This window comes from Saccopteryx leptura, chromosome 2, assembly GCF_036850995.1.
Source record: "Saccopteryx leptura isolate mSacLep1 chromosome 2, mSacLep1_pri_phased_curated, whole genome shotgun sequence".
Lineage (NCBI taxonomy): Eukaryota > Metazoa > Chordata > Mammalia > Chiroptera > Emballonuridae > Saccopteryx > Saccopteryx leptura.
In genome coordinates this window covers 23,237,245-23,260,300 of record NC_089504.1, presented here as the reverse complement: position 1 = coordinate 23,260,300, position 23,056 = coordinate 23,237,245, and the positions used below count along the sequence as shown (strand labels likewise).

General features: G+C 37.4%; 1 protein-coding gene across 1 annotated transcript in view; it reads right to left on the bottom strand.

Moving 5' to 3' along the window:
• The window catches only part of SHOC1 (shortage in chiasmata 1), a 65,107-nt gene that overhangs the window by 23,556 nt on the left and 18,495 nt on the right, over nucleotides 1–23,056 (bottom strand). Inside the window, 11 exon segments of the mRNA XM_066365616.1 lie at nucleotides 1,586–1,658; nucleotides 2,632–2,810; nucleotides 4,915–5,019; nucleotides 8,444–8,620; nucleotides 9,956–10,075; nucleotides 11,389–11,805; nucleotides 16,512–16,589; nucleotides 16,592–16,747; nucleotides 17,126–17,220; nucleotides 21,240–21,348; nucleotides 22,846–22,947. Coding sequence (XP_066221713.1) covers nucleotides 1,586–1,658; nucleotides 2,632–2,810; nucleotides 4,915–5,019; nucleotides 8,444–8,620; nucleotides 9,956–10,075; nucleotides 11,389–11,805; nucleotides 16,512–16,589; nucleotides 16,592–16,747; nucleotides 17,126–17,220; nucleotides 21,240–21,348; nucleotides 22,846–22,947 — 1,611 coding nt within the window.

Below are 23,056 nucleotides of genomic sequence, written 5' to 3'. Positions count from 1 at the left end.
AAGGAGGTGAAGAAGAAAGAGTTTACATATAAGAAAATGGTTTCATAGCACAAGATGGAAAGGGATGGCAGAGGGAGCAGCAGTCAGTAGAAGAATGAATTGAAGAATGACAGTGGAACAAGAGAGACTTAGGTTCAAATTCTGATTCCCTCACTTACTACCTGTAAGATTCATCATGCTACATCATCTTTATGAACTTCAGCTTTATATTTGTAAAATTGAGTTAATAAAACCTATTTGTAGAGCTGTTGTAAGTAATCACAATTATTTAGCAACTAGTAGACATTCAATAAAAGGTATCAATTGATAATGATATACACATAAGTACATTTAATATGTATAAGTACATTATAGTATATTTATATTGCAGATTTATAGTCCAGATTGATCTAAAAACTGGTTAGATATCACTGAGTTATTTACTTTTAATGGACAAATTTTATGGTATATTAATTAAAACTTAGTTAGACAATACTTTTTTTTTAGCACGGGGGGGGGGGACAGACAGGCAGGAATGGAGAGAGGTGAGAAGCATCAATTCTTCACTGCAGCACCTTAGTTGTTCACTGATTGCTTTCTCATATGTGTCTTGACTGAGGGCTCCAGTGGAGCCAATGATCCCTTGTTCAAGCCAGCGACCTTGTGCTTCAAGCCAGCTACCCTGCTCAAGCGGGCAACCTCAGGGTTTCTTTTCTTTTTCTATTTCATTATTATTTTTTATTTGAGTAAGAGTCAGGGAGGCAGAGAAACAGACTCCTGCATGCCCCCAACTGGGATCCACCTGGCAAGCCCTCTACCAGGCAATGCTCTGCCCATCTGGGACCGTTGCTCTGTTGCTCAGCAACCGAGCTATTTTAGCGCCTGAGGTGAGGCCATGGAGCCATTTTCAGGGCCAACTTGCTCAAACCAATCAAGCCATGGCTGAAGGAGAGGAAGAGAGAGAAAGAGAAAGAGAGTGAGAAAGGGAAGGGGGCAGGGTGGAGAAGTAGATGGTAGCTTCTCCTGTGTGCCCTGAGCAGTAATCAAACCCAGGACTTCCCCAGGAGATGCTCTACCACTGAGACAACTGGCCAGGGTCAACCTCAGGGATTTGGACCTGGGTCCTCTGTGTCCCAGGCCAATGCTCCATCTGCTGAGCCAATACCTTGTCAGAAACAATACATTTTTTTAAATTTTATTTATTTATTTTTTACAGAGACAGAGAGTGAGTCAGAGAGAGGGATAGACAGGGACAGACAGACAGGAACAGAGAGAGATGAGAAGCATCAATCATTAGTGTTTCATTGCGTATTGCAACACCTTAGTTGTTCATTGATTGCTCTCTCACATGTGCCTTGACCGCGGGCCTTTAGCAGACTGAGCAACCCCTTGCTGGAGCCAGCGACCTTGGGTCCAAGCTGGTGAGCCTCGCTCAAACCAGATGAGCCTGCACTCAAGCTGGCGACCCCGGGGTCTCGAACCTGGGTCCTTCCGCATCCCAGTCCGATGCTCTATCCACTGCGCCACCACCAGGTCAGGTCAGAAACAATACATTTTTATGTTCAAGCATATGTTATCAAATGAAGCATAATTAAAAACTGCCTACCTTCCATTTTGTTAAGGATTTCAACGAGTAAGTGTTTTTCACTATCTGAATCCATTCTTAAAATAATCAGCACCTGGCAAAAGTAAGAATTTCTCATATATGTATTATTCTTTTTCATAGTTTTGCTACAGTGACAAAATAAACTTACTTGGTTACATAAAACTAATAGCAATAAGATTACAAAGTAAATATTTGTGTTGTAAAAGATATCATACTTAAAAAACAAAGGAATAAATTCTGGTAAGATCAAATATTAATAAGGAAAACATTTTGCAGTAGGATATTCTTAGCATTCTTCAATTATTCCCATATAGGTGATTCTATCTAGACATAAGTTGTCTCTGCCTATATTATGTAAAACCAATGATTTGATACTATACTTTCATATTTACCATTACAGTTTTTTTTTGGGGGGTGGACTGAGGACAACAAATCAATTTCAATTTTAATACCAGACAAAATTTTTGAGATTTAGAGAAGCAGTGCATAGAAAACTGTATATAGGAAAAATTATTTTTTAATTGAAGACATACAAATAATGATGCAAATCATCCTTTCTCTAGGTCTGATTTTTTTCTGTCAACTTAAGAAAACGGTCAAGGGACCAAATAATATAGACTATATTATAATTAAATGCAAAATTTTATCTTACATCCAGTTCTTTTTTTTTTTTTTCTTGTGGGCGAGACAGAGAGAGTCGAGAGAGGGACAGATAGGGACAGACAGATAGGAAGGGAGAGAGATGAGACACATAATTCTTCATTGCGGTTCCTTAGTTGTTCATTGATTGATTTCTCATATGTACCTTGACCAGGGGGCTACAGCAGACCGAGTGACCCCTTGCATGAGCCAGTGACCTTGGGCTCAAGCTGGTGAGCTTTGCTCAAACCAGATGAACTCACGCTCAAGCTGGCGACCTTGGGGTCTCGAACCTGGGTCCTCAGCAGGCCCAGTCTGACGCTCTATCCACAACGCCACCGCCTCGTCAGGCACATCCAGTTCTTATTTAAGCTAATTATTACTATCTGCTTTATTCCAGTACTTACCTTAATTTGTGGCTCACTTTTCATCCAATTTAGCATCTTACATTGCAATTCTTGTATTTTGTAGTTGGTTTCCGGCTTTTTCCCCCTAATAAACTGTACAATCTCTAGCTGTCTCCAAATGGTATCCAAATATGAGCCTAAAATGCTTTTGTACACATCTTTTGCATTTGACAAATATTCTGTTAAAAACAAAAGCAGGGAAAAGAAACATGACTTTTTGTTCTTTGAGAAACTCCATGGTAAAAACCTGAAAGAAAATAAGAGTTAACATAGAAAAAAAAAAGAATTCAATTTTCCTTTAATCTTCTCCTGATTTTGAAACTTTGTATCTTTAACCTTGAATCTTCCAGTTTGCTAGCTTGGGAAATCAGAAAGCTGGGAAAATATAGAGAATTCTGGAAGGGGCAGGGCAGGCAGCTCAACCCACACAGACCTTTCTTCTGCTGCTAGAGAGAGGGAAGGAGAGGACAACCGAACTTGCTCTTTGACCTCCAGAGGTTCAGAGGAGTGAAAAGGCCCTTCACAAGAAGTGACTAAGGCAGTTAGGTTACCCATCATGGTTTGGGCTTAAGAAGTTAGTTTTCCAAAAAGGATTTTACTTTTATAATATTCTGCAAGGTAGCTAAATAGTAATGTTGAATTTTAATTTAGTAAATACATTTCTTTGAGGATAAAATCAATTCAAATACATGGCTTTCAATGGTCTCATTTAATCCTAGACTAAATCGTACAGTATGTGATGGTGAAAATGCTTCAAGCAACCCACCACAAATACTATTTCTCTAATTTCAAGATTTCAATAAGTATTGAGCAGAAGTGAGTTACAATTGTATTCTCTCTACAGCACAGGGAGCTCAGATACAAAGGAATCTGATATTCTGTCTTACTATTATGCTTTAACATCAGTCTAGCTGTTAGTAGGACTGACAATCTTTTATTTAAGCGAAAAAAGTCTAATGAAGACAAGTGACTAAACAGAAGACCATGTGACACTATACCCTTAGACTAATTCCAGGTATTGTAAATTAGAATTATAGCTCCCAATTCTTCCTTATCTGAGGATGGAGATAAGAAAACCTGGTCCAGCATCAACACCCAGTTAACTGGAAAAGAAAGGAAAAGCACCATGCTGGGCTTTCTAAGAGTAGCTGTAACTTAGTCCTAATACTTGGCTAGATAATATAATACTTAACCAAGTATTAGAACTCCTAGCATTGCAGAGGGAGAGTATAATTGTAACTCACTGCTGCTCAATACTTATCTCTAAAACCTTGGCTTAAAGAAATATTTGTCTGGGTCACAGTTAAGAGAAAATGTCTGAGTCAGAGATCAGAGAAAAATTATTTTTACTCTATATTTGAAATGGGTTCTAAAAACTAAATTATAAGATATAATTCTATAAGCATACCATTAATAAATTAGTCTCAGTAATCCTTCCATAAGGGATCTAAAGAAGTAATATAGTGAGACATTTATTTATTTATTTATTTATTTATTTATTTATTTATTTATTTATTTTACAGAGAGAGGAGGGAGAGAGAGAGAGAGGGAGAGAGAGGGCTGGGGGCAGAGGAGTGGGAAGCATCAATTGATAGCAGTTGCTTCTCCTATATGTCTTGACTGGGCAAACCCAGGGTTTTGAACCGTTGACCTCAGCATTCTAGGTTGATGCTTCATCCATTGTGTCAGCACAGGTTGTAAGACATATATTTTAATGATTGATAATTTAGAAAAGATTTCCAGAATCATAAAATTTCCAATACATTCAAGTTAGTTTTATTTTATCACTCAAGTTGTTCATATCCTCATTTACATATACAACTAGAAAAATTTCAAAAGATCTTACTGTTAATAATTCAGTCATATTTTATTTAGCAAAGATTTGAACCCACAGACATTCAATAAGGACCTGAAATGTATATGGCAAAATGTCATCTTACACTAAAAATTAATGAATGATAATGATTATACAATGAAATCTGCTTAAGGCCATTAGGACTCTCTGTATATCAGACCTAGATGAGGAAATCCTATACCTATTCTTTTTAGGTGATGTTCCCTGTTATAGATAATTCCTTGTAATTAATACAAACAGTAAAATATATATTCTACAATAATTATGTTTAAATGTATATGATGTTTAACATAAGTAAAAGAAGTTATGTAGTTTCTTATAAGGCACATATTTTTCATAAAATAAAAAATAATATTTTTATTATTTCAATAGGAAGATGTAATATTTCAATAGGAAGAAAAGGAAAATTAAGAATTTTTCCCACTGACCCAATGCTGTGTCCATATCACATGTTAAAAGGACATCCCGAATTGTGACCAGAAGGTGTAAGAGACCAGCATGCTTCAACGTCATTTCTTTTTCATCATTTGGCCCTAAGTAAGCAAAAACATATTCTAAAATATACTATATTTACATTAGAATTTTAGAACATGTATCAGAATGTTTAACAGTAATAAGTATTAGTTATTATTGAGTGCTTACTATGTGCCAGGCTGTGTATAAGGTCATTATTTAATTAAATCTCTAATAATGGCCCTATCAGGCAAGTTTATTATGATTTTTATTTTATGGATGAGAAAATAGTCTTTTTGTGTGTGTGTGTGTGTGACAGAGACAGAGAAAGGGACAGATAGGGACAGACAGATAGGAAGGGAGAGAGATGAGAAGCATCAATTCTTTGTTGAGGCTCCTTAGTCTCCTTAGTTGTTCATTGATTGCTTTCTTATATGTGCCTTGACTGGGGGGCTCCAGCAGAGTGAGTGACCCCTTGCTCAAGCTAGCTACCTTGGGCTTCAAGCCAGTGACCTTTGGGCTCAAGCCAGTGACCATGGAGTCATGTCTAAGATCCCTAGCTCAAGCCAGCAACCCCGCACTCAAGCTGATGAGTGCTCGCACTTAAGCTGGATGAGCCCGCGCTCAAACCAGTGACCTCAGGGTTTTGAACCTGGGTCCTCTGTATTTCAGTCCAACACTTTATCCACTGCGCCATCACCTGGTCAGGCTAGATGAGGAAATAGTCTCAATGAGGTTAAGTAACTATTCAAGGACAATTTGTGAATAAATGGTGGGGCTGGCATTCAAACCCAGACAGCTAACCTTAGAGCTCATACTCTTTTTGCTACCAAACAATATTCAATTATTTCTATTCTTGGTGGGGACAAAAGTCAATGATTTCCAGTTATTAAACTCATAACTTGCCAACAGTTAAACTGAAAGTAGATGATCATAACATAAAGCAATACTATCAAATGGAGGTGGACACCTGGGAATATTAGTCTAATGATTTAAACAATTCACAAGGACAAGCAAATTGTCTAACTACTATGTCCATGCAGCTCTAGAGCTTTCTGACAATGATAGCTTGGATTTCAGTGTGCAGAAGTGAGACCAAGAGGACAAGATTCTAGACTCACTGCCCCAATTTAATCAGCTCTACTTTTCTGTCTTCTATAGTGGGAACCAAGGAAATATTTATTTGAAAGGAGTTCTGCTATAACACTTGAAAATTGATGATCTAATCAATAAAATAAATAAAGGTAAGGCAAATATGTAGTAGTTATTGGGAATCAAGAGTCAACAGGAAAACCAATTATGGGTAGTACATCCAGCCCCTGGCAGGACTTGTGGAAACAAGTTAATCACGACCTAGAAGGGATGAGAACAGAACAGAGAAACCAGATTTGATATCATTTTTCTTCTACCCTTAGGAGAACATCTCTTACAATGTAAGTCTGCAGCTGATGAATTCTTTCAGCTTTTGTGTGTTTGAAAACATCTTTATTTCAACTTTGTTTTTTGTTATATATTTTTGCCTAGTATATAAAACCAGTTTGGTTTTTTTCTTCAGTATTTTAAAGATGTTACTCCACTGTCTTTTCACTTGCATTATTTCTGACAAGAAATCTGATGTCATCCTTATATTTGTTTCTCTTATGCAACATATCGTTTTATTCCTCTGGCTGCACCTACAATCTTTTATTTATTACTGGTCTTGAGCAATCTGATTATGGTATGCCTTGGTGCAGATTTATTATGCTTCTTGTGCTTAGGGTTCATTGAGTTTACTGGATCTGTGGGTTTGTAGTGAAATGTGGAAAGCTTTTAGTCATTATTTCTTCAAATATTTCTTTCTGTTTCCCCCCATTTTGCCTCTTCTTTGAAAACTCTAATAGTATGTTATGCTATTTGAAGTTGTTTCATAGCCCATTAACACTTGTTTCTTTTTTAAAAATTCTTTTATCTACCTGTGTTTTTTTTTGGGGGGGGTTCTACTGCTATGCCTTCAAATTAACTAATATTTTCTTCTGCAATATTTAATCTGCCATTAAGCCCATCCAGTGCCTTTTTCATCTCATACATTGAAGTGTCATCTCTAGAAGTTTGCTTTGTGTATTTTTTATGTCTGCAATTTATTGAACATGTGAGATACAATTATAATAAGTCTCAGTGTCCCTTTCTGGTGATGTTGACATCTTTGTCAGTTATGACTTTGTTTTGATTGATTATTATCATTGTGAGTTGTGTTTTCCTGTCTCTTACTAAACCTGATAATCTTTGATTGGTGCCAGACATTGCGAATTTATCTTGTTGGGTGCTAGATATTTTTGTGTTTGTATAAATCCTTTTCCACTTTGTTCTGGGATGCAGTTAAGTTTCTTGAAAATAGTTTGAACCTTTGGGTCTTGCCTTTATGATTTGTTAGGTAGGTCCAGAGCAGAGCCAAGTCTAGCGATAATTATTCCCCACTACTGAGGCCACACTTTTCTGAGTACTATACCTAATAGTCCAGAAATCATGAGTTTTTCTAGACTAGCTGGTGGCATAGTCTTTTCCCTGAGTGAATGCAGAGTACTATTCCATCATTCCTTTCAGATGGTTGTTTCCATAAGCTCAGATAGTTCTCCAACCTCATATTTACTCTGTGATGGGTACTCTGCTAGACACTTGAGGGAGGCTCTCTGTAGATCTCCAGGATTCTCTATGTGAAATTCTCTGCTCTAATATTCTGTCCTTTTAACTCTAGGTGCTTTGGTCTCCCTGACCTCTCCATTCTGTTTCCTTAACTCAGATTGTCCACTGGGCTGTGCCTCGTGTACCTGTGCCGTGGCTGGCAACTCTTCCAAGGCAGTATGCTAGAGCAATGGTTGGGCTCACCTCACTTGTTTCCCATCTCTTGGGAATCACTGTTCTTCACTGCTTGCTGTGTAAGCTCTGAAAGTCTGGTTTTATATATTTTTGCCTTTGTCATTTTACCCCCGCTGTATTTCTAGCAGGAGGTTAAATCCAATCACTGTTACTCCATCTTGGCCAGAAACAAAAGTACAGGATTGACTTTAATCTGTTTTTTGGTTTTGTTTTGTTTTTCTACCTTCTCCCATTTTGGGGGAGAAAACTTGGTGGTTCAAATGCTAACCTCAATAGGGTTCATTTGGTTTCCATAATAGAAATCTATCAAGTAAAACAGGGTGGGGCAAAAGTAGGTTTACACTTATGAATACATGAAACACAGAACTTATTCCTGTATTATTACTTATTAATTATTGTATTATTTTCCACGTGAACAACTATAAACCTCCTTTAGCCTTGGCCTGTATATGTCATTGCAGCTTCACTAAGAAGTGATGCCAGTTGATAGTTCTTCTCCTGATGAAGCCGATTCTCCAGTTTAGGTGTGTGGGTGCCACATGCTCAATTACAGTTATCCTTCATCCACATCTAATTTCTGCATATTATATATTTTTACTAACTTGATACATAAATTTACATCCTTTTCAGTAAAGTGACTTTTGCACTCACCTTGATGAACTGCATCACTTACTACTTTTTCTTGTTCTTTTAAAAGGAATCTTGTTTGGTCAAAAATAACAGTGGCAAACTTCCAACTGGCAACAGGGAGAGTACAGAGGCATCCAAGTTTTTTTAAGATAGGAGTAGCTGTTGCTTCTAGGAGACAGTATGCTTGGCACTGGCTATCTGTAAAAATAAAGTATTAAAGGCAGTACTTTTGTAAAGATTGTGTGCTCTTTTTGACAATTAAACATGTTACTTCATGGAAACCCGAACTCTATCTAAATTCTTTACTGAATTAAATATCATGATATTGTACATAAGATTATGTAGAGGCTACTTTAAGATATTTACGCTGAATAAACTAATAAAAACAAACCCTTTCCCCCATCGAATTAGTATAATTTTATGGCTGTTGTGTTTATTAGAAAGGACTTATTCAGTAACTAACTCAACATGGCAACTGCGAAGAGCCTTATAGAGAGATTTGCAATTTTTTTTCTTTTCCCTCAACTATTAGCTTACAACCTTAAGCCAAGCAAATTTATAACAATGACAAATTGTTTCTAGTTTTCACTAGAATATCAATATTTAAAGATTTGCATAATTATTTAAAGGTCATAAATAAAATTGACCCAAAGGAATGAAAAGATATTCATGAGCTAGCACTTTATTTTCTTGCTGGCTTTAGTAATAAGTATGATATTCCTAAGCAGGCTGTTCTTTAGGAGTCAAAGAATATTCTTTACATCAGAAAAAAATTTACTCCGTATAGGAATCAATAATAACCTATTTACATCACCCTGATAGTGGGTACGAGAACAGAGAGAGCAACCATTAGCAGATCATTTTCTAGACTGGGCACAAGAATCTGAGTTTTTTTTGCTCTTTTCTGATGAATGTAGGGAAGCAGCAGTTTAAAAGAAGAAATAACACTTAGTAGACTGGAGTAGGGCAAAGGAGAAGGCAGAGGCAGTGAATAGGGCCTTCCAGGTTTGGAAATAACTTGATTGTAAAAGTGGAATAAAGAAATGTCTGAAACAAGTAAAGAAAGTTACATGGAAAATAAGGTATATCCTAGATACCCAAGAAAGAGCTTTCAAATTTACTTAATTAGAATGTATCTTAAAAGTATAGCATAGGGCCCTGGCCAGTTGGCTCAGTGGTAGAGCATCAGCCTGGCGTGCAAGAGTCCCAGGTTCAATTCCCGACCAGGGCACACAGGAGAAGCGCCCATCTGCTTCTCCACCCCTCCCCCTCTCCTTCCTCTCTGTCTCTCTCTTCCCCTCCTGCAGCCAAGGCTCCATTGGAGCAAAGTTGGCCCGGGCGCTGAGGATGGTTCTGTGGCCTCTGCCTCAGGTGCTGGAATGGCTCTGGTTGCAGCAGAGCAGCGCCCCAGATGGGCAGAGCATCGCCCCCTGGTGGGTGTGCCGGTGCATCCCGGTCGGGCGCATGTGGGAGTCTGTCTGACTGCCTCCCTGTTTCCAACTTCAGGGAAAAAGAAAAAAGCGTATAGCATACCTGATGCTTGAATCTCAATGACATTATCTGCTGCCCCCTCCTGGTTTATTTTCTCTGGAGTTTTATTAGTACAAACAATAGGACTTTCTTCTTGAGGGGTCAAAGAATGTTCTTCTTTATCTTGAAATTCTAATAAAAATATTAATTTGCATTGTTCAGAAGAAACTTAATGTTGCTCTACTTAAATGCTTTCCTCTATTATGATCACCACTGAAGTGCTCTGAAACACATCAGTATTAAATCATACAATCCAGGTCAATGGATTTGACACTGTGCTGGGTAGAAAGTTGAATGGTAATAATGGAAAAAACTTTGGCATCAAACAAACATTTTGACCTCAGTTCTAACCTAGTTTCAGTTTCCTCACGTATAAAATATGGATAAATACACCTACTTTGAATATTGTTATAAGGATTAAACACCAAGAACAGTTCCCGACACATAAAAGAATATATACTGTTCTACTTTACTTCATTTATCTGTGACTTTCCACATACCCTTACTTCTCTAGGGCACAGATCTTTCCCAAGCAGTCCCCTTGCCCCGTCATGGGGAATCCTATCCCAGCCCCATACAGTCTGGGACTGGGTAGGTAACTCTGCCCAATTCTGGTGCTTCGTTAGCAAGCCATTTGACTCTCAAACTAAGCTCCTTTCTCTGACTTAGCCTTTCTTAGTAATAGGTGATATTTTGATATATATTGTACTTCTTGTCTTACTTAATAATTTATTCAGGGGCAAGATCTTGTATACATTAATACTATATAGAACAGTAAGACCTAAGTGTGCTATAACTGTTACACATAAATATTTTTGTATTGATATTATTTCATTTGGGTAACCAATGTCAAACATATTCTAGAATACCAAGTTTTTTGGTTTTTTGTTTTGTTTTGTTTTGTTTAGAATACCAATTTTTTAAACAGAAGTGAAATGATATGACACATTACACCACCTCTGATATGGTTATAAGCAGAATGTAAAACAGTTATAACTCAAATAGAAAACCTTTAATAAATTTGACTAATAAGTAATAAACCAGGTAAAGTGTTATTAGTATATATTAAAATATAAGTTAAAATACTAAGATAGAACTGTCAGCTAAAAGAGAAAAAAGAATGGCAGAATGATTTAAAAAAATGTTAGAAATGTTATGAATCTGTATGGCCAAGTTGTAGTAAGCAAGTATTACTCTTTCTTTACAAGTTCAAATGCAATTTTAAAATGTTTTTCAAAATACATATGTACATCAACATCTATATCTATATCTTTCTTTATGCACAATAAGTATTATGAATCAATGACATTTTATTTGACTTTGTAATAGAATATATTCTCCTTGGAAGAGCTTTACTTCTTTATCTTCTATAATAAACTATACATTTAGTCCTTGAAGCTGTCATATCTATGCCAAAATATTACTAAATTACCCACCATCTTTTTCATCACTATCTGCAACTTCATTCATTGAGGTGCAAGCTTTATGTTTATTTCGCATCATAATAAAGTCACCCAAAAGGTCCAAATCATTCTTCTGTTTTTTACCATGTTTAAAAGATGCTTTTTCAATTTTTGAAGACGAAGATGATTCAGTAGATAATACTGTGCAGTCTTGTTCCAAGAAATCTTTATTTTCTTTATTTTGGCGTATTGTATTAACTAGTCCTTGGTCATCCTTTGGCTTTTCTTCTTTTGTTGGACTTTTAGCAGAGATGTAGTCATCAGAAAAACACAGGTCTGGTACTTCTTTTGCCAGAGATGGACTTTTTTGTGAAAGTGATAAATGATCACTTGTAGATTCCTCATTAATAAGTATAATAGGTGAGGAACAACTTTTAGGGTCTAGCGATGCTGTAAATAGAAAATAAAAATATCTAAATTAATTCCATGCCTAAATGAATTGTTCTACTAGGGCAAGGGTCGGGAACCTATGGCTCGCAAGCCAGATGTGACTCTTTTGATGCATCTAGCTCGCAGACAGATCTTTAATAAAAAATATAATAACGTTAAAAATATAAAACATTCTCATGTATTACAATCCATTCATTTCCTACCGCTCATGTTCATGTTCATGGTTGCGGGTGGCTGGAGCCAATCACAGCTGTCCTCCGGAACAACACCAAATTTTTACTGGATAATGCGTAACGTACACAGGTCGTTGTATGGCTCTCACAGAATTACATTTTAAAATATGTGGCGTTCATGGCTCTCTCAGCCAAAAAGGTTCCCGATCCCTGTACTAGGGTATTAAAATCATTTTCAGTTGTGGGTTCTTTTTTTTTTTTTTTTTTTTTAATTTTCTGAAGCTGGAAACGGGGAGAGACAGTCAGACAGACTCCCGCATGTGCCCGACCGGGATTCACCCGGCACGCCCACCAGGGGCGACGCTCTGCCCACCAGGGGGTGACGCTCTGCCCACCAGGGGGCGTCGCTCTGCCGCGACCAGAGCCACTCTAGCGCCTGGGGCAGAGGCCAAGGAGCCATCCCCAGCGCCTGGGCCATCCTCATTCCAATGGAGCCTTGGCTGCGGGAGGGGAAGAGAGAGACAGAGAGGAAGGAGGGGGTGGGGGTGGAGAAGCAAATGGGTGCTTCTCCTATGTGCCCTGGCCGGGAATTGAACCCGGGTCCCCTGCATGCCAGGCCAACGCTCTACCGCTGAGCCAACCGGCCAGGGCCTTAGTTGTGGGTTCTTATTAATATAATTTGATCCTTAGTATTTTGTTTACTGCTTTGAAAATCAATTTTTTTTTCTTTTTTTTTTATTTTTCTGAAGCTGGAAACAGGGAGAGACAGTCAGACAGACTCCCGCATGCGCCCGACCAGGATCCACCCGGCACGCCCACCAGGGGCGATGCTCTGCCCACCAGGGGGCGATGCTCTGCCCCTCCGGGGCGTTGCTCTGCTGTGACCAGAGCCACTCTAGCGCCTGGGGCAGAGGCCAAGGAGCCATCCCCAGCGCCCGGGCCATCTTTGCTCCAATGGAGCCTTGGCTGCGGGAGGGGAAGAGAGAGACAGAGAGGAAGGAGGGGGGGGTGGAGAAGCAAATGGGCGCTTCTCCTATGTGCCCTGGCCAGGAATCGAACCCGGGTCCCCCGCACGCCAGGCCGACGCTCTACCACTGAGCCAAATGGCCAGGGACTGAAAATCAATTTTTGGTCTGAATAAAATAAACTTTTTAAAGGTTAAAAATGCAGGAACTCTTGTTTTCACTACGAAGTTAGGTTACTAAGTGAAAACAAATTCCAGAAAAGCCCTATTGCCAGTAGACTTAAAATAAGGTAGAGCCTTGGAGGTAACAGTTACCCTAAGGGTCAAACACTTACATACCAAGTAAGCCAGATTGACAGAAAATACTTGCAGTACATATACTTGAAAAAAGAATGGTATCCAAAATATATAAATAACTCATAAATTAATTTTAAAATAAAACCAATGTACAATTTGACAAAATAATTGAACAGTGCTTCATAGGAGATATACTCATGCTGCAACATGGGTGAATCCTGAAAACATGCTAAATGAAAAAAGCCAATTATGAAAGACCACATACTGTATGATTCTAGTTATAGGAAATGTCCAAAATAGGCAATCTATACAGAGTATAGATTAGTGGTTCCATATCTAGGCAAAATGGGGAGTGACTGCTAATGGGTACATAATTTCTTTTAGGGGTTGGTATAAATGTTCTTAAGTTGATTATGGTGACGATTACACAACTTTGTGAATATACTAAAAACCACTGAACAATATACTTTAAATGGGTGAATTGTATGGTATGCAAATTATATTTCAATAAAGCTATTATATATGTATTTTATTGGGGTAACGTTGGATAATAAAATCATACAGGTTTTAGATATACAACTCTATAATATATCTTCTGTATATTGTATTGTATGTTCCCTACCGCAAGTCAAGTCTCCTTCCATCACCATTTATCCCCCTTTATCTCTTCTACCTTCCCCCACCCACTTTCCCTCTTGTAATCACCAATCTGTTGTCTGTGAGCATGCAGAAAGATGCTTGTCATCGTTAGTCATCAGGAAAATACAAATTAAAACCACAATAAGATACCAGAACACACCCATTAGAATGGCTAAAATTTAAGACTGCTGATACCAAGTGTTGACAAAGATATAGAATAACTAGAACTCTCACATGTTCCTGTGAATGTATAATGGTGCAACCACTTTGGAAAACAATTTAATTGTTTCTTATAAAGTTAAACATATACCTACCATAAGACCCAGGAACCTACTTTGAAATAGTCACTCAAGAGAAATGATAACATATGTCCACAAAAAGATGTGTACAAGAATATTCATAGCAGTTTCATTCATAATAGTAAAAAATAAAGAATAATCCAGGAAAGTTTATAAATAAACTGTGGTACATCATATAATAAAAAATTTCTCAGTAATGAAAAGAAATGAACTAGTTATACACACAACATTGTGAGTAAATCTCAAAATGTTATGCTGAGTGGAAGAACCAAATACAAAAGAGTTCATACTGTATGATTCCATATATGAAATTCTATAATAATAAAAACTAATATACAGTGACTGAAAGCAGACCGGTGCTTACCTGGCAGGGGTCAGGGGTGAAAGTTGGTAGGGGAGAGGGGTGAGTCACTGAAGAATGCAAAGGCACACAAGGGGACTTTCTGGTGTTAGAAATATTCCGTTATTTTATTTGTGATTTCACAGGTATATACATTTGTCAAAATGCATCAAACTGTACAGTTAGAATGGGTGCATTTTATATGTAATTTATTCTTCATAGATTCCATTTGAAAAAATGCTAAATAATGTAAATTAGGGAAGTATATATCTAGTGCTTAAATCATAATCTTTAGGAAGATAAATTTTGTATTTTCCCTCTAAAACATAAGTCTAGAAACTTCTGTTTTTATTTTTACTTTTATTAGAGTTATTGGTATAAGAAATATTTTACTTTCCTCTCATGTATACTAATAAATGTAAGGCGAAAGTGCAAGAGTAATGCTGAATGTAATGAGTAATGCCTTCTAACAGCTGGCCTCGGTTTGTGAGTGCTGAGAATTACGGTGTGCTGGAGGGTGTGTGGTCTCAAATCGTGAGCTGCTGTTGGCCCCAGCCAATTGCTGCCATATAAAAATTTGAGTCTGGTTTTGGGAATCCTGAATACAATTTCAAAACACAGATAATTTCTGTGCAACCCTCCAAATTTTTTATGTTTGTAACTAATTAAAACACCATATAGGTCAATAATATGTGGACTAAATAGAGCCTGAATGCTACCAATTTGCAAGCTCTGAGCTATTTTCTAGAGATATCTTGTTATGATTAGCAGGTAAATAAGAACTGTTTATTATTTCATTTTTCTGATTATTTTCCTCTACTACTTTTTCTTTCACTACCCCTACCATGACAACTTGGCCATGGGCTCCTGATACAGTTATTACTTTTTAAACATCAGATTACACTATCATCATAATGTTGTTGCATATTAGGGTAAATTATATGTGTTATTTTTACTTCAAAATAGTTACATATCATAATAAAGACTTTACATAATTTTATAGGTTGATACATTATTCTGGATATTTAAAGACCCTATCGAATCTTCCTTTCCTTTCTCTTTGTCTAGCAATCTAACCTAATCTCTCTTAAAATTCTTCTGCCAGGGGTAACCGTCTAGGCTGTGGATACACTGGTGTGCATTTGCCTAATGTGGCCTGTTATTCTTCTTCCCACCGTCTCCACAGCCGTCTGTCTACTGTGTTTGAACATCCTTGCTGATAACAATTCTTCCTCCAGTTCTTATCTCCTGAGAGCAGTCTCACAGCATTCACAGTAATTCCTAAAATTCACTTTTAAATATATTTCTTTACTCTCTAATAAACTAAAAGTAAACTTTTCCAACTCCTTTATAATCTGAATTTGGTAACTATTATACAAACATTTTAAAACAATACATATATACTTCAAAAAGATAGAATTCAAGCTATGTAAGTTCCATGTACTGTAATGGCATACATAGCAACCGAAATAACTCAAAAGATTGATATTCAAAATATATTTTTTCCTTCTTAAGTTATATAAATAAAAAATGCTAAGTAAGTAAACATTTTGGTAACAAAGGAAGCTTTGCTATTGTTGAAGAGAGATTACTAGATATTATTGAACAAAGTTCAGCTGTCAGGTCAAAAAATAACAGTGCTGTTTTGTGTCTAAACTGACGTAAACTGAAACTGAGATGGCAATTAGTCACTTATAAAAGGAAACAAAGCTACTAATTGAAAAGGGCTAGAAATTTTAAAACTGAGACAGCAGGATTTTAGAACAGAAAAGGATGTTAGGATTGGCTAGTCAAATTTCCCCATTTTCCCAAGGAAGAAAATGTTGCTTAGTGAAGCTCAACCTTACCATTTCGGGCAGAGCCAGAGCTAACTAACTGCAAATGCTGGAATTTAGTTATATTTCCCCCATCACCTAGCGGGAAGCCAGTATCTAACATCATCTCATCCTGAAACTGTTCATGCAAGTGAAACTTACTATATATTATGTACTTACTTTCTAATTCAAAGTCTTTTGTAGGCAAAAATATCTCTATTTTTGTATCATCAGAAAATAGATCAAGATGACAGAAATCTTAGTCAGATGTTCCAAAGTTTCTGTCACGATCAGATTTAGTCCTGCTTGTTTCCACCACTCTACAGGAGCAACCACAATGCTCTCTTCTTCAACTGAAAATATCTCTATCAAATCTGTAGCTGAATATTGCCTGTTGGGCTCTTCGGTTCTTGGCACTTAAGAAACAGTAACAACCCAAAAAACAAGTAGTCCAAAACAGTTCACAGGACAAAAGAGATACAATAAACAGGTTATAATGATGGCTATCATCTTAGATATTGAGGCGCATAGCTCTCTGCTTCAATACTTTTAGCCTAGATAGAGACACATCATAATGTACGGACTGAAATAGCATGGCTACTTAACAGTATTATCTGCATGATATGCATCAACCCAAAATTAGGATTATGAATTTTTAAATTCTAATTTTGAAACTGTTTTTTTTCTAATGATGGCAATAATAATAAACATAATACAATTGACAATAACATTTTTACTGATTGTACATTTTTGCCTATACATCTTACTTAGCATTAAAATCACTTAATCTTTACCTGCAAGCAAAGATGAGTCCAAAACGCTTCTGCAACTTTCTGATTGCAACACCACACAGTGTTCGTTAGCTGATATTTCAGCAGTAAGCAAATTACTGGGGGGGAGGGGGGAGTTAAAGTTTAATATATTAATCATATTGAGTCCTTTTGTATAATAAATTTTTTAAGAGAAGTATTTTTCTGGATAATTTTTACACTCAAAAGCAAAGTGAAAAATTAGCTATTTTATAAATGTGCAAACTGAAGTAGAGAGTTCCATCGACCAAATTCAAATCCTTCCTCCCTCCTCCCCGGGGAAGGCCAGGCCATTTGTCAGCTCCCTAACTGCTCCGGGTGGCTCTACTTCTTCCTCTGCTGTCCCCCTCAGTGAACCAAGTCTGAGGGGAGTAACTGGGGGGAGTGTTAACACTTTATTCCATAAACTGTGCTAGCTAGCACCTACTCTATAAGTCACTCAAAATAAAAATGCAATTTAAGTAAAATTATTCGCTTACTATACAAAATAGTAGTTTCAGCACAAACTTTTAAAGAATTGCTGTCCACAGGTCCTGGCCGGTTGGCTCAGCGGTAGAGCTTCGGCCTGGCGTGCGGAAGTCCCGGGTTCGATTCCCGGCCAGGGCACACAGGAGAGGCGCCCATCTGCTTCTCCACCCCTCCCCCTCTTCTTCCTCTCTGTCTCTCTCTTCCCCTCCCGCAGCCGAGGCTCCATTGGAGCAAAAGATGGCCCGGGTGCTGGGGATGGCTCCTTGGCCTCTGCCCCAGGCGCTAGAGTGGCTCTGGTCGCGACAGAGCGACGCCCCGGTTGGGCAGAGCATTGCCCCCTGGTGGACGTGCCGGGTGGATCCCGGTGGGGCTCATGCGGGAGTCTGTCTGACTGCCTGCCTGTTTCCAGCTTCAGAAAAAAATTTAAAAAAAAAATTTAAAAAAAATTGCTGTCCACAAGCCCATTCTAAACCAAAATTTTGGAGCCTTGACTGACTGAGGATCAGAACCGTGAGACAGTTCTGTCTGCTCTACCTTCTCAGGAAGTGACAGTCGGAAAGTTTAGTTCAGGTCCTTCAGTCTTGATGGGTATTGTGAGTGATGTGTGCTTGTTCGTGCTGAAGGGGGAAGGGAGACAGTCTACAGACAGTGTAAAGTACAGCACACCAACAACTAGGAAGATACCAGCCTGGGAGGGAGTGAGCTTTAATTCACAACTCCCTCTATCTATCAACGCCCTCAAACCTCCCACTCCTTCCCAAGTGAGAATTGATTGTATTCTGTTTCTCTCTTCATATGGAACACATATGAGCGTGCCAATTATAAGTACTGCTAGTTAAGTTGACAGTCCTGGGCAGTGGAAAACTAAGTTTTATGTCTAAACCATCCAATTTACTCACATAATCCAAAAATCTGGCATGTAGTGGTAAAATTAGAGAATCTAGATAATTGAGCGTTACCAAGGTCTCTGATAACTAGACACCTCAGATTGTAGGCAATTATTTTCAAATAAAAGGGAGGGGAAATATTTACGCAAGCCACATTCAATAGGCAACTATAATATGGACAAATATTCTCATTATTAATGGAAATTTCTGAAGATATGTCTGAATTCAATATCTTCTTTGGTCACATATAAAAACATGTTCACAATTCAGTAATTAGTATGAAAATGAAGTCATGTCATACAGACTTTTTAGCCCCATAAAATTTAGTATAGAGTTTTATATGCAGTGGACACTAAAAATCTGTGTTAACTGGGTATATTTCCAGCTAAAATGTGTTCTGAAACATAAGTAATTGGGCCACAAAAGCAAGTTAAAAATAAAATAATGCTATGTATTACTTTTCCCTTCTGTTGTATTTTTATTTTAATACTTCTTCTCTTTGTTTTCAGTTGCACAGTTGAGATGTAAATCCATTTTTAAAACAGGGATCATTAAGTTTTTATAATTCACAGACTAATGGAAGCAATTTGCCACTTGTTAATGGACGTAGTAGTGAGAAGACATGTTCTTTACATTGTTTCCAATGCCCTTAGAATCTCTGCTAATTTAAGTCTTTTGTTCTAACTTTGGCATATGCTAATACATAGCTAAGACTTAACTTTCGTAAATTCTCATTAGATATTTGAGTTATAACAATGTGATGAAGAAGATTTATTATTAAGTATTTTTTATATCAGATTGAAATTCAATACTTTCTGCTAGTTTGTGTTTCAGATTTTCCTTAATAGACAGATTAGGACGTATGGAGTAAATAAAAAAGCAAAAGAACACTAAAAAAAGACAATAGAGGTTTTGCAAATAAACATCTTGCACCTTAGCAAAGGGATTCAAGGTATTTAAACATATTATAGGTGGTTTCTATACTTGTCCCAGCTTATATCTGATATGGGCAGTTCTAGTTCATGTGGAGTTCTCTGTATCACAGATTTACCCCCCAAATGACAGAATTCTTCACCAGAAGATGAAGATAATTCGGGCCCTGAATGCCAGGCTCCTGTATCTTATGATGTGACTTCCTGAGGCCATTAACAGGAACCTGAGCAGGTAGTGATGAGTTGTTCCCAGCAACCCAACAGTATTATCCTCAAATTGATTGGCCAATCATAGCTAACTCAAAATCCTGCTCGTATCTCCTACCATGCCCACTCAGAATAATTTGTTAAAGACTGGTAGACATTTTTGGTAATTTTCCTGAAATTGTGCTATTTTAGGACACATTGAATTTCAGGATAAGAAGCAGAGGAATGGGTGGCTTTACTCCAGAATAGCAAACTAATCTAACTTGGCAAATAGTAGGTTACATGTGTGCCATATGGTATAAGATAGCAGCTAAAACGATCTCAGATGCTATCAGAGGGCAAAGATACTGGGTTAGTAAGCATGTAATTTTGGTTCAAACTAGAATACAATGACTCAGTCCTGCAATATCAATTCTGAGATTACAAACCATGCTGTGTAATAACAATGGGGTATTGAACAGATTTGTGGATCAATTCTTGACTCTTTATTTCTGGTTCCCCCAACACCAACATCACATTGACAGAGGTAAACAAGGTCAGTGGATGACTGCTGTTAGAAAGAGGATGAGATCCTTGATACTCCTACAGGAGTAAACTGATAGCCAAATCTATTGGTCAATCACTGTCCACACTGCTCTGCGATCCTTGGCTATTCCTGGTCAAAGAGCTATGACAAATCTTTTAGAAAACCTCATAACAATACTGTGAGGTATGAAATGTTATTATTTCAATATTACAGATAAGGAAACTGAGGTACAGGGCACTTAAGGTTACAGTGATAATATTTCAGGGCTCTTAACTTCTTATTATGAGCTGAATTATGGTTCAAAATCCATATATGGAAGCCTTAAAGAATTAAGTTAAAATGGGATGATTAGGGTGGTCCTTAATCCAATAAGACTGGTGTCCTTATTAGAAGAAGGTATTAGCACATAGACATACATGGAAAAAAGATCATGAAAGGATAGCCATCTACAGGCCAAGGAGAGAGGCCTCAGAATAAATCCAACTCTGCCAATATTTTGATCTTGGACTTCTAGCCTCTACTGTGAAGAAATGAATTAAATTTAGTTACCATAGATTGGGTATATAAGACATGGTATTTGTTGTGGAAGCCCTAGCAAATTAATATAGCACTGCATTGTCTTTTGTGGCAGTCCATGACAAAGAGTGGCAGTGCCATTGGCAAGCATCCAGTGGCACTACCCTAAGAGATGGTTCCAATGCTAGAATCTTTTACATTTTTTCAAGTTGTTTATTTTTAAGAGTGATATATTCACATTCAAAATACTAAAACCATAAAAGAGCTTACTTAGCTCTATCACTTACTAGCTCCCATATTTCCACGTTACCTAATTCCCTTCTAGACACAAATAACATTACCTGATTCTTTCGTGTCCTTCTAGAGATATTTTAGGCATATAAAAACAAGTATGTACATGTATATTGATTAGTCCCTCCAATTGCTTACCACAGACACTGTTCTAGTTCTTAGATTTTTTTTTTTTGACAGGCATCTTAGAAATTGTCTTTATACAAAGAGATTTAATTAAAGACTGCTTGATCTGAATTAAAATTTGAGTTCTAGATATAATCTTTACTTACATTTTACGAACGGGAGAAACTGGAAGTGTCTGAAGCCCTGTACATAATGAATTCACAGAAGAATGTTGGTCTGTTAGGTGTAGAGGAGATAATGGCATTTCTAACTTTTCTAGAATGCATAAAAATTTAAAAAATCATAGTATTACATAAACATTGAATAAAATTAAGTATAATTTAGAACATTAACAATTATGTTTGATCATTAGGTTACAACAAAAATTTTCAGTAAAAACTTCAGTTACTTGAAATACAAAATAGCTGTTTAAATTTTCCATCTATATAAGGAATTATATATATATCACATGGTATCTCAACTGTGATAGAGTAGTTTCTTAAAAATCCACTGACAAACTTTACTGAGTTCACTGTATGAGACAAATTCTAAGAGTTTTATGTGTAATCTGCTTTTAATTCTGACAACTTGTGTCATCAGTACTTAGGAGATAGTACTATTTTAACCTCCATACTAAATATTGCTGATGTTAAGTAAATAGTATTACTGGTGAGTAATCCTGCACCTTGATAAGTCTAGAATAGAGATGGCCTAGCCGAGTTATGTATGTAGAGGGTAAGCCTGACAAACTGATTCTCATCTATTCCTAAGTAGTCTGCATGTTTCTACTACTTTCATAAATAAAGAAGTAAACGTCCAAATAGATGATTAATGTGAGCCAAGTATAAATGTAACTAAATGACAGCATCATCAACATATTTAAGAAGCAACACAATTTGGCATTACACTGGAACAAAAGATGATTCTAAGATTCCAAATTTGATAAAACAACACTAATAATAATGATAGGGTTGCTTTGAGAGATTAAAGAGCTAAATATACAAAAATTTGCAAGATTGCTTAGTCTGAGATAAAATATAAAATTTTATTTCCTGACTTATAAGATTTCTATTTTTATTTTTATTTATTTATTTATTTATTTATTTATTTATATTTTTCTGAAGCTAGAAACGGGGAGAGACAGTCAGACAGACTCCCGCATGCGCCCGACCAGGATCCACCCGGCACGCCCACCAGGGGGCGACGCTCTGCCCACCAGGGGGCGATGCTCTGCCCCTCCGGGGCGTCGCTCTGTAGCAACCAGAGCCACTCCAGTGCCTGGGGCAGAGGCCAAGGAGCCATCCCCAGCGCCCGGGCCATCTTTGCTCCAATGGAGCCTTGGCTGCGGGAGGGGAAGAGAGAGACAGAAAGGAAGGAGAGGGGGAGGGGTGGAGAAGCAGATGGGCGCTTCTCCTGTGTGCCCTGGCCGGGAATCAAACCCGGACCTCTGCACGCCAGGCTGACGCTCTACCACTGAGCCAACTGGCCAGGGCCAAGATTTCTATTTTTAATATAAATGCTGTTTCCTCCATTTTCTTTCCCAATCTTTATAATTCTGCTTATTATTCTTCTAGCATCTAAGTTTTGATGCTAGAATAATGATTGTAACAAATGTAAAGGAAGAGATAAGTAAAATATGACACTTTGCATTACAATAATCAAATTTTCAACCCAAAAACTATCTCATAGTAGACTTTGTATGTGAATGCATTGACTTGTACATCATATATAGGCAACCTCTTATAAACTCAATGATTTATTCCAAATTTCTACCTGTTTCATCACGCTCTGGTTCGCATTGGCTTTGAATGGCCAAAGTCTCTGTGGAGCTGCTCTTTATATTCTCAGTGTCAATTCCATGCTTGGTAGTGTGATCTGTAAAGAAAAGGAAGAGAGGTTACTATCAGCCAAAGTACTATTAGGCTAGATTTTTTGTAATCTTGTTGATTCTTCTGTGGTAATGACTCTATTTTACTTTAGTCAC